This window comes from Melanaphis sacchari, unplaced genomic scaffold (assembly GCF_002803265.2).
Source record: "Melanaphis sacchari strain LSU unplaced genomic scaffold, SCAv2.0 Contig40_pilon_pilon, whole genome shotgun sequence".
Lineage (NCBI taxonomy): Eukaryota > Metazoa > Arthropoda > Insecta > Hemiptera > Aphididae > Melanaphis > Melanaphis sacchari.
Genome location: NW_020271264.1, coordinates 837,438 through 850,070, shown reverse-complemented (window position 1 = coordinate 850,070; position 12,633 = coordinate 837,438). Strand labels below are relative to the sequence as shown.

General features: G+C 27.5%; 1 protein-coding gene across 3 annotated transcripts; it reads right to left on the bottom strand.

Moving 5' to 3' along the window:
• Positions 1 to 7,309: 7,309 nt before the first annotated feature.
• On the bottom strand, positions 7,310 to 11,531 carry LOC112597362 (zinc finger protein 85-like). Of its 3 annotated transcripts, none has more exons than XM_025343381.1 (5): positions 11,337 to 11,531; positions 9,401 to 10,754; positions 8,626 to 8,993; positions 8,009 to 8,547; positions 7,519 to 7,678 (listed from the first exon to the last, which is right to left on the bottom strand). In XM_025343381.1, the coding sequence occupies exons 2-5, from the start codon at positions 10,728 to 10,730 to the stop codon at positions 7,519 to 7,521; spliced, it is 2,397 nt and encodes a 798-aa protein (XP_025199166.1). In that variant the 5' UTR covers positions 10,731 to 10,754; positions 11,337 to 11,531. The 3 variants fall into 3 exon arrangements, with proteins under 3 accessions (XP_025199168.1, XP_025199166.1, XP_025199167.1); XM_025343382.1 differs by lacking the exon at positions 11,337 to 11,531 and adding an exon at positions 10,923 to 11,016; XM_025343383.1 differs by lacking the exon at positions 11,337 to 11,531 and having other exon boundaries at positions 7,310 to 7,678; positions 9,401 to 10,730.
• Between the last annotated feature and the right edge of the window lie 1,102 nt (positions 11,532 to 12,633).

The window sequence follows — 12,633 nt, the reverse complement described above, 5'->3', positions numbered from 1 at the left end:
TATTTTATTTTCCAAAGAACTTAAATAAATCTCATTTTTTCCATAGAGCTTATATAAATTCTAATTTTATTTTATTTTCTAAAGAGTTTATATAAATCTCATTTTTATTTTCCAAAGAGTTTAAATAAATCTCAATTTTATTTTTTTCCAAAGAGCTTATATAAATCTCAATTTTATTTTTATTTTTCAAATAGCTTATATATATTTATATATATCCCAAAGAGCTTTTTCCTTTTTTTACGTGTTTGAACCAACGGCGCGGGAATTGCTTTTGCATTACTTCCGCGACGCCGCCATCGTTTATTAATGAATCGAAAAATAATTACGAATTAATTTACAAAAACAGTCTTCTAGGGGCTTACATTAAAATTTTTAATGTATAACAAAGAAATTTTTAAAAACTTGATGGCTTATGTCCCAGTTTCACATTATTGGATTCTCGATCCCGCTTTACTAACCGCCAATCTCGAATCTCCGTTAATGTCTTCTCGGTTCGTCGTGTTTATCAACCGGCCTCGATATTCGTCCTTAGCTTCCTTCTCTCGAGTGGTGTGGAAGGTGCCTTTTCTCCGTTGTTTTTTTCCTAGTTTTTCTTCTGTTCACCTTTCTAGATGTTTCTCGGGTTCCGTTTAGCTAACTTCCACGCGTGGTGACTACATCTGCTGGCCGATCTCGCCTTACAACGACAAGATAGTGACCAGCTGTCCTGTGAAAGTTTTACTAATGTCCTGGAAAAATGTTTCGTAGGCGTTATCAGTTGAGGAGATCGGTGCGGCCGAGCTACCAGCGTCGTCAGTAACCGCTCATCTCCGAAGAATCTTTAGCTGTTGTCCTCAAGAGGGGCGATGTCGGCCTCTTATTGCCAATGTTGATGGCCGCCGTTGTGGTTGTTAGTTTTTCTTCTACTCTCCGATGTTATATCTGTTGCTCAGTCCGAGGCGCTCTGTTGGCGGAGCCGTGTGGCGTCCTGTTCCGTACATCTTTTCGTTCTAATCGCGATCACTCGGACGGTGACCGGCCGTATTGTGGGTGCCCTACTAATGCCCCGAGGCAAGCCGGCCACTATGAGGTAGTTTCGGATGGAATTACTGGGGTATAAGTGGATCGCGCAAGGATCCGCTTTTCGAAGTCTTAAGGCTGAGCCTTCAGCCTGTTGTCTAGAATTGAAGACGATGTTGGTCCTCTGGTCACTATTGTTGACCCGTCAGTGTTGGTTTTATACAGTTTTCCTTTTGTGCCTCCCCTATTAGCCGAAACCGTCATTCCGTTACCAGTCGATACCACGTGAAGATAGGTAAGGCTTCGCCAACCATTTCGAAGAGCTTGTATGATCTCCAAACAGTTTTTTCATTTTCCTAAGAAATTATCTATATATATGATTTTTAGCAGCGTATAACTCTGCACTTATGGAAGATATGAAAACCAAACTTCGATATTCTAGGTATTATTCAGTAAAATATACACAAAAAAAAATCATACTAAATATTGAATTATTTGGAGTTATACGAGTATTTTTAAAAATTCTAACTTTTGAAAAAAATGTTTACTTTTTCAATTTAATAATATTAATTTACATAATTTCTGATTTAATTACTATGTTAATATTGGTAGAATAATTAAATAGCTTTAAAATAAAATAAAAATTACGTTAAAATGTTGAAAAGTTTTGAAGAAACATAAAAAAATGCGTGGTCGGTTTGGTTTTTTATTATAAAAAGGTAAATTGTCCTTAACTTTAAAAATAAAAATGTTAGACCCCTCTTTAAAGGGTATTTTTTCATTATTTTAGGTTTTTTTTCGTATGACGTCGGCCGATAACTTCCTCTCGGCGAACACATTGTATATACAATATGCTAAATAGTCTATATATGCCTTAGACTGTATTTAGTGTATTTATACACTTTACAGCTGTATGATATCGAACCACCGCCGAAAATAAGTCGTAATCGTTAAAGGGATCATGAACACATAGGTATTACAAAATACTTAAATACGCAATTAGTCAATCGTGATGTCTTCGTCAGAAAATATTTTTACTTATAAACACTTTCAAATTTCAATAAATTGAAATTTAACAGAACATATATATTTATTTATAATTATTTATTAACAATTCATATTTAAAATTTGTACACAATATCTAATGATGTTAGTGAATTCATAAATTTTTTTATAAGAAATATGGAACACAAAACTTAAAGCTGATATTTGAATAATAATCAATGATAAAGCTTAATTGTTTCTTTAAAAATGCATGGACCAAAAAATAATGAAGTAGACGATTTTGAAGTTGGAAAAATGAAGAGTTGAGAAGATAATTTGGATAAGTCAATATTATAGGAATTATGAAGAGTAGTAGAATAAGATCGGCAGGTTATGTTTGGCGGTCGGAAGGAGTACTGGGGAACACAAGATGAAGGCCGAGCACAAAAACGGCCCAGATGACTATCCAGACAACAGTGGGTAGATAGAATCAAGGAAGACTCCAGAGTGATTTTGATAGAGAACGCGGAGGGAATATCGATAGACAATAAGAAGTAAAGGGATATCGTTGTGTGGCAATGGATCTTAATGGTATTTAAGATGCCTTAGAAGAAAAATACAGAAAAAATAGAACCAATGGATGAAGAGCCATTAGATGAGTTTGGAGAAAAATGTTTGTTTTTCTGAACGATACACCTCTTACTTATATAAATTTAGCCAACGAAACCTTCAATACTTTGAAGGCTATTATTAAAAATTACTTTTTAAAAATTAGTAATATTAAGTAAATACTTTCGTATTTTCGAAGATATGTGTTTTTAAGTTTTTGCTGTTATAAAAACCGATTTAATAACATTATTTTATACACAAAAACCGAAGAATATTATTAACTTAATTTAATGTTTGTTGTATACAGGTAAAAATATTTTTAGTTTACTTATTATTTTTAATATGTTTAATTAATACACTAATATTCTGTAAGAAGTTACTTAATAGTTAATAAAAAGATAGGATTTCTTTAAGTATCTACGTTTAAATATATATCCATGAACTATTTTAACCTCCAAAATTCAACAAAAAATACAAAGTAGATTCCTTGATACATAATATACTATGCAAATACCAATTTAAAAATGTATTGAACTAAAAACTTGAAATTTACTAGTTAAATATTAGGTAGGTAATCACAAATTGTTATTTAAAAAAATATTATTCCTACTGGTATTGATGCAGTTTTATACATTTTTGTTAACTATTTTAACGTCTTAAGATTTTCAATCATTTAGTGTTTGGTGCATAAACAGATATTGTGTAAAATATCAATATTTAGTTTATTTTATATATTTGTCAGTACTAAATAAATTTAATTTAGTATAGATTATAATAATTTAATTAATGAAGTTTGAACAAATAATATCTTCAGTCTTTTTACGATGGATTAATCTAATAGTATTATCTAATAAGGAAAAAATCTACTACAATTTTAATAAAATATGTTTTGAAATTTGTAAAATAAGAAAATATCTTTTATTTATTTATTATTACCTACCTTTATTGAGTACCAATCACTGGATGAAAATAAACAAACAAAATTATCCCAAATCATTGCATTAAAAGTTGAGTAAAACAAATTCATCTGTTCATAACTAAACACAATTACTTTAATTTATATTTATGAATTGTAAGTAAAAGAAAAATAATTATTCATTCACAAAGGCATGTAATAAAAAAATTATAATTTTTATACATCATTATTAATATAGGTAGTTGTTGAAGGTCTGTGATCTAACATTTTCATACATAAAGTACATAAAAAAAAATTTTATTTTATTTAAATAACCTCAGTATTTGTTGAAAAAATATTAGCCCATGTAAAAAAAAATATTTGCCCCGTTCTGCCCCCCCCCCCTGAAAAAAAGTTCTAGTGCCGTACTTATTGATTCCGCTTTGTCCATAACCTTTTCCAGTTCACTTTAATGAAGGTCGTGTTCTAATACGTGATGAATATCTGTAGACTGTAGTCATTATCGACATTTTTTTATCCTGTTCCAGAGTGGGATTTTCCTGGCTAAGAACTGCTTCGTTAGATTCCATTTCATGTGTATTCTTAATAATATGATTAAAATATTTTAAGACGGCGACACATCGTATATTTATTAAAAGCGCGATTTGCAAAATTCATCTTATTTTTAGCGCAGATTTCCTCTATAACTCTATCAAATTTTTGTTGTGTATTTTTTTTATCACAAATATATAATTAATTATCATACTAAAACTAAACAATAATAATCATTAATTTGCTTTATATCCTATACGTGTTAAGTATTGAATCGTAAAAAACTATAACAATAAATTTACTAATCAACTATAGACAAATTTTATGTACAAAAACCCTTACGAAAAGTGTACACTAAAAAGTTGACATGATTACTTAATACTGAGTATCCAAGTGTAGGTAATTATTGGTATGATAATTCTTATTGTAAATATTATTATATTCAATTATGCTCATTTTTTTTATTATAATTTTGCAATTCATCTTGTGCAACTATTTCGTTTTTATTTATTTCAATAATTTCGTTTGTCGGTTTTAATTCTTTAGATTTACGCATTTGTAAAAACTGCTTGTGACATTTATGATGACATGTTTTATAGCAATCTGCGCACTTGTACACTGGTTTAAAGACCTTTGCCTTTTTACAATACATACATTTTCGAAGTCGAAAAGGAAGTAAAGTCAATGGTTTTACAAAATCGTGGTTAAACTCCATATTTTTAGTATGTAATAAGAACGAATTCTTTGTAAATATAGGTACAATCAATGAATATTATTAGAACTGTTTATCTTACAAATAACAAATATTATCTTGATAATTAAAAACAGGGGTTGCTAATAGTTTCCCGCGAATAACGCAATTAATCGATTCTATTTCAGCCGAATAATATTTTATTTTTTAAAAAGATTCTTTACATTGAACAACATTGTTTTATTAAATAAAAATGTCGAACAATTCTACTTACCGGTTTAATTATTTTCCTAAACACTACAGACGCATAGATGTAATACATTAATCATAATACTGAAAGAATTGATATAATATAAAAAAAAAATTTTAAAAAATGTATTTGTGTTACAATCAGTTATTATTTAAATTATTTTGTTTATACATTTTTGTAGGTTCTAAAAATGAAAAAAATATTATTGATGATTTAATTGGTAAAAGATGGGTGGACTGGATAAACTTCAATCTCCAGGACTGAATTTCAGAATTTGGTTCCCAATCTATGCCTGGATACCTATTAAACAACACTACATATAATATACACATTGAATACATACCAACCATTCATTGTCAGCTCCAGAGTAAAAATTGCTGTTATTTTTTTTTTAATAGAGAAGTAGAAAAAAAAATTAAGAAAACCAACAATTTTTAGGTAATTACTTCTCCTTAAACAATTTTTGACAGTTTGCTATATTTTCACTAAATTTTTAAATTATAATTTTAAAAATATTTTAACTTCTTTTGAGTTATTTATATTTTCATTAATAGTTCATACTGGAACTATAAAATCTAAAAAATATATAAATATAATTTATTTTAGACATTTAAATTTTAAATTCTAACTTTGACAAGTTGGACAGTTGGACAGAAATTACCTATCTAATTAAACAATAAATAATATTGATGTTAAAGTTTGTCAAAAATTTAAGCATCTTTACGAATGATAAAATCTTTAAATTTTATTAAACATAAATTAATGTATTTAAGCGCGCCCATAGAATCAAATCCCATCCAGGGCAAGATTAAAATTCAAATGCCAAAGGAGTATTTGGTTAAGATATTTTAATATACCTTTAGGACATATTATATTCTAATATACTTGACTAAAAAAATTAATCATCATTATGTCATTATACAAAAGCCTAATATGTGTTTATGTTATAACAACAATTATCATTTACTAATATATAAATGACTTTAAAAGTTTAATTACTATAATAAAAAAACATATGAAATATACTGAGTGATATAAACTGACAGACCATCACTACTCATAACCATTTTTCATGTACAATAAACATTGGACATATCATTGAATTCAAATTTAACACACCCATTACAGAGACTCACTCTACACATAATGTTCAGCAGAGACTATACTCAATTGCTTACCTTTCTTATAAAATAATTATTAAGAAATGTTCTACAGTATAGGTACATGGTAATAGATTGAATGTTCCAAGTTATCAAAAATTTTAAAAATTACTTTTAGATAGTAAGTTTATTAAAATTAAGAAACAAAAACCATAATCATTTTTAAAAAATAATATAATAATATAATTGTTTATATTATAAAATATTAATATTTTGACATTTTTGTAACTTAAAAATTTTCTATTGCAAAAGAACCAAATTTAAAAACTAAATAAATTCTAGGTTGCATTTTAAGAAATTTAATATTCTCTAAATTAATAGATGAATATTATTAATAAAATGAACTATAAAATCATAACAAACAATGAATAGGTTACTAAAAACATTAACTTATAACATTATTTTACAATTTTTTCAAAAATTTACCTAAAATATATTTTATCTTCATAAAATTAAAATGTTTACTATACTTACTTAAATAAATAATTATGTTAAACATGTATTTTTAAAACTATGGCTACAAAAATAATATATTTATTTTGTAAATTCCGATTTTAAATAATTCAGAAAACATGCTTCGTATTTTAACATAAATATAAATTTAATACAGAAAAAGTTTTAATTTTATACTCCAGTATTTTTAAGGAAAATATGAAAAATTATTGATTATTTACACATTATTTTTACGTACATCTATTTGCAAGAAATTGAAAATTACAATATAATTTTATTTACAAATTACATTAGATATATTACTTTTAGTTTTAAAAATAATATCGACAATTTATAAAAACAAAGTTAAAAAATTACATTAATATTTTCATGAATAAAAAAAATATATTTGCCATGCTAAACTTAATAAATATATTGCATAGGTACCTAAAAAAAAACTAAAAATACTTAAGGTAAATAACTTAACAAAAGTGCTTTGATTAATAGTACACAATCGAAGGACACACACATACATAAAACACACACATTTGTTCACAAAAATTGCAAGAACCCAGTCAAGCACAATTTAAATCACTATTAAAGTTAAGTTGGTAATAACATATCCAATAATTAAAATAATGAGTTAATTAGAGAGATGGTAAATACTTATTATGATGGTTAAAATTATTTATATTTTTAATTTCAGAAGTTAATTATAATATTATATATATTTCGTCTACGATATTGGTAATATACAAATAAACAAAAATACAAAAATGCAGACATATTGTTAAAATATCTTGAAATCACTATTATATTGGACTAACCAATATTAAAATTAAGAACCTATAGATGATACAAGTTTAGTTTATAAAAATTATTCCTTAAATCTAAATCTTAAAACTATTGTTTTATAAATTATTAATGTAAGTAAAACTTCTATGTATTAACCTTCAGTATTAATTGATTCTCTCGCATGATGTGTACGGACATGTTTGTTGTGATTCGACTTAGAACTAGTTGTTTTACCGCATATATGACATGTATGTGGCTTTTGCCCAGTATGTGTCTTTATGTGATCTGTCAGATAATAACTACGATGAAACCTAAGCAATAAAATTACAAACAATTAGTTTGGTAAAATTATAAATCATCATAAATGATTTAACATTTACAAATAAACATAAATATTAAGAAGTCATCGCAAATCGAAATATTGAATAAGAATAAATAATTTTTACAAGAAACATAATATTATGTTTGTTCATTAGTTCATTACATAATTTTCATATTATGTAATTGTTAGAGTATTATTTGTGAAACTACACTATTAATTTTTATACTCACAGTTTTAATATTTTCATAAAAGAGAAAATATTTGACAGTTAAATATATTTTTTAATGTAATATATTACTTTAATTTCAATATCACTCACCTTTTGCCACATTCTTTGCATTCATATGCACGATTGTCATCCTCGTGTTCTGCCATATGTCTCATACAATGTTTTTTTCTAATAAATTGTTTGCCACATTCATTGCATGTAAATGGACGAACGCCATTGTGGGCACGTACATGAGCTTCCCATTCATGTTTGAGATAAAATGCACTTTTGCACTGGGTACATTTAAAAGGTTTGTGCGTACGCGACATATGAGTCCACTGATGCATTCTTAAATTCCATTTAGTCCGAAATGATCGATTACATATATTGCAAGAATAAGGTCTCAAATCTTTGTGAATAAGCATATGAGTAGCAAAAGATTTACGCAAAAATGTATTATTACATATATGACAGGTCATGTTTTCAAAATCACGATCTTTCGTAGGTAAATATGATGAATCGTGTGAATGCCTTATATGCCTAGTCAGTGATGTTAAATGTACAAAACGTTCTGAGCACCATGGGCATTGTTTTGGTTTATCTTCATGAGTTTCCTTGTGCCATGCAAGCTTTTTTAATGAATGAAATACCTAAAAAAAAAAAAATTATAAACAATATATTAATAGAAGAATAAAAATGATTTTATTTATTAATTTTTATGAACATACCTCTCCACAATGACAATAAAAATCTTTTGGAGTTCCGTTAGCCTGATGTTGTTTACGAATATGACTATTTAAATTTGATTTACAACTAAAAGCTTGATCACACATAGAACAAGAGTATGGTTTTATATTGAGATGACCATTCATATGATCTTGAAGTTTAACACGACTGACAAAAGATTTGTGACATTGTTCACAGACATATGGTTTAATTTGAAGATGACGTTTCAAATGTGTGGTTAAATTAAATTGGGAATGAAATTTTCTTGAACAGAAACTACACGTCAATGGATGAACATTTAGTATATGTTCTCGAAAATCTGTTACCATGGGAAATACAGTATTACATGTTGGACATAAATTATTCTTATCTGAAAAAATAAAATTAATAACATTATCTATTAAAATGATTTTGGTTTTATTTTTTATCCAATATAATTATACTTAAATATATAAAATATATTTTGTTTAAAAAAATTGTTACCTAATAACGATTAAGATTTATATTAATGAAGTTTAAATAAATATTAATGTACAAAAATAGTAAATACTACATAGAAATGTTTAAATTTCTGTTATCATGTATCATGCTAAAACAAGAATTTAAAGAAAAAAGTTTACTTTATGATTCTAAAGTTATTTATAAATCAAAACAATAAAATACAATGTAAGAATTTGTTGTACATTCAAATTATTTATTGTATTTTATACTAATTTTAAAGATTAATTTTTGTCATACTTTTCTTAAATAAATAATATATTAATATATATTTAGTACCTTTATGAGTATCAATAAAATGCAATGTCATTTGAATATAATTTTCAAAAGGTTGATTGCAAATGCCACATTCCACTTTCAGAGTTGTTGGTTGAGCTGATTCGTCCAAATCAGTTTCTATTTTAGCTGAAAATGGTTTAATGTACATCAAACCTTTCTTTACTCCTTCTTCGTTTTTATGCTCTTCATTGATATGTGCTTTGCGTGCCTTAACATCATTAAACTTTAATTTGCAATATGGACAAATTAATTTTCCTAGCAATGGTTTCACTTCTTTTTTCTCTATTATTTCTTTAGTATCTTCTTTGGGTATTTCTTCTCTGTTTTTTAAACACATTAAATTTCTAGCAGCAGTACTAACTTCATGTACAGTATCATCCCATGCAGTACTAGTTTGAGGCAGAATATCATCACTACTTTTCATTGTCCATATAGATGCAAGTATAGGTTCAGGAGGTTCTAAACTCTCTTGGCCAGATAATTCTCCATGAGCTGGCATAAGTTCATCAGTTTGAATATCTAACGTTAAATTATGTTCTTGATGATTTGAAGATAAATATTCTGGATGTAGTTCCATTGTAGTAAGAGTACTATATTGAGGAGGATTAAGTTGAGGATCTGGATCGGTATGTGATATACGAGCATTTTCACTTGAGTAAAAATAATGAGACATATATTCTTCATTTTCAAGTACATTACCATTTGATTGAAATGGATCGTTAAAACGACCAGCCACTGATGAGCCTGTTTCTTCTGAAATTTCATGATGTTGAGTTGATTCATTTGATCCTCCTTGAAAACCACCATTACTGCAATCTTGTTGGTCTTCAAATTCTGGAGGATAGTCATCTTCAAAAGTAACATTATTATCTTCAATATCAATGTCATCCTCGGGTTGATCTTCAAGATCATCTCTTAGTTCTGAAAGTGCTTGATTGTTTTGGCTTTTAGATGATGAACAGTTGATAGGACTATTTCTATCTGCATTATTAAGATCAAAATTAACAGCATCTGATACATTTAAGTTTGTTTTGCTATTTTCATTCACCGTTTCTGATATATTTAAGGTATTTTTATTTGCATTATTAACTCTATCTGGTATAATAAAGGTGTATCCACCTGGGTCTGATGAATCTGAAGACGAGCTACTGTCATCTGATAAACTTTCTTGATCTGATTCTGATTTGTCTGATTTTGAAGGAGATGCTTGATTGGTTAGAGTTAATAAAGCTCTTATGACATGTTTTTTTGGATGTGTGTGCAAATGAACAGGAAGAGATATTCCTGGACGTAAGTACAATGTGCAAACTGGACAACATGATTGACTCATATTTTTTCACCAACGATTTTCAGTCTAAAATAAACCATAAAAATAAAAAGTCTTAAAAGTATAATATATATCTAGTAAATAATAATCTCTAAAATCAAATTACTAATTAACAAAAAAAAATTTGAATGTTCAAAATGTATTTAGATCAATTTAAACTTAGAATTGTTCACAGGTATTCTATTGTGTAGTCACCTTATTGCAAATTGCATTTCCATATGATTATATCATAATTAAAATATCAAAAACAAATAAACAGATACATTAGAAGATTAAATAATTTCAAGAGAAAATTAAATAAATTGAATGAAATATTACTATTATTACTTAACCATCCGAACCAATTCCACTGAAAGTAGGTAACTACAAAACCACCCAGGCACCAATTATGTAGAACAGTTTGTCGAAATGAATTGGGAAACATGCACTAAATCTATATCTACTGCCTACTATTCAGTATTCACTGCACAGAATTAAGGTTTGCAGCAATAGAATAATAATAGTACGAAATAGATAACATATCAAAAATTAACTCAGCAGAAGAAAAATGGAATAAATTATTTTTTCACATTTTCTGCATTGTAATAAAATCGAAATGATTCACTTTACCTTAATAGAGTTGAGGAAGAATAATGGAACGATTAAGGCCGTAACGGCCACAGGATGGCCTGTCGGGCGATGATAGAACGGTGTCAAATTAAGAAAACATCAAAACCATTTTCGAATTATGTTACAATATACAAATTAAAAATTACGATTGCTTAAGACCTACACTAAAAACTAATATTTATTAAATAATATACATTTAACATATATATGATAATATATATGTAATATGTATATCAATTAAAAAATGTAATTCTTTTTTTACAAATTTACATGATGGAGAAAAGAAAATATCAATAGCGAGCAGTGTTGCCACATTTCCAAGGCCGACGTGTCCAAACAAAATGCAGAATTGCCAAGCTGTTATTTTAAGCAATTATTTTTTTGTTGATACACCGATTTCTCGATACAAAGATTGCAAACGAAGCGCTCAACATTGCCAGTGGCGGTAACGACCATTGGACAATCATGGAAATGAACACGATATTTTAATAAAAATTTAAAAGAATTGTATAAATAAAAGTGAAACTTCTTTACTTTCATAGTTCCATTATATATTTGACATTTTTATTATGGACTTCTGTGTTTTATATTTCTTAGATAGATTCTTGTATAAATTTAAGATTTGAGCCCCGAATTTCGAGTTCTAATTTTTTTGTACGCTCGAAAGACTGAAAATAAAATAAATAGTCTCTACAGAAACATTTTTTTAAAATAACCTTCACTATTAATTATGAGTATATTATAAAACAAGTTATAATTATTTATCATCCCCGATAATTTTTGCCAATAACACCGTTCCTCGAGTTTCTTTATCGTTATGCCATGGCGTTTTAGTGTTGTGTAGGTACTATATATTTTAAACCTATGAGTATTACCTAAGCTATTAGTTATTAGTTATTACGATAATATCCGATTTAGTTCACTTTTTATTTTTTTCTGATCTCTCATGAAAATAATTAATATCATCATAGAAAGAGCTAATTCACAATTTTTTAAGGGAAAAGCTTCAGGTTTCCACCCCTATCCCCGTGCATTATTTATAGTTAAATTTAATAAGATCTCTTTGATTGTTAGCAAAACACTATACCTTTTTAATTTTATATTCTAAAGTTTGTATTTTTTTAGATATGTCACAAGCCTTCGACCAAGTTTAGATTACTTCCTTCTTTTTTATTCCTACTAATTCAATTATACTTAACTGATAGACACTTCAAGTCCAATATAACACAGCAACATCCGGAATTGCTAAAATTAAAGCTGGTGTTCCACAAGGTGGCATACTATCCCCCTTCTTTTT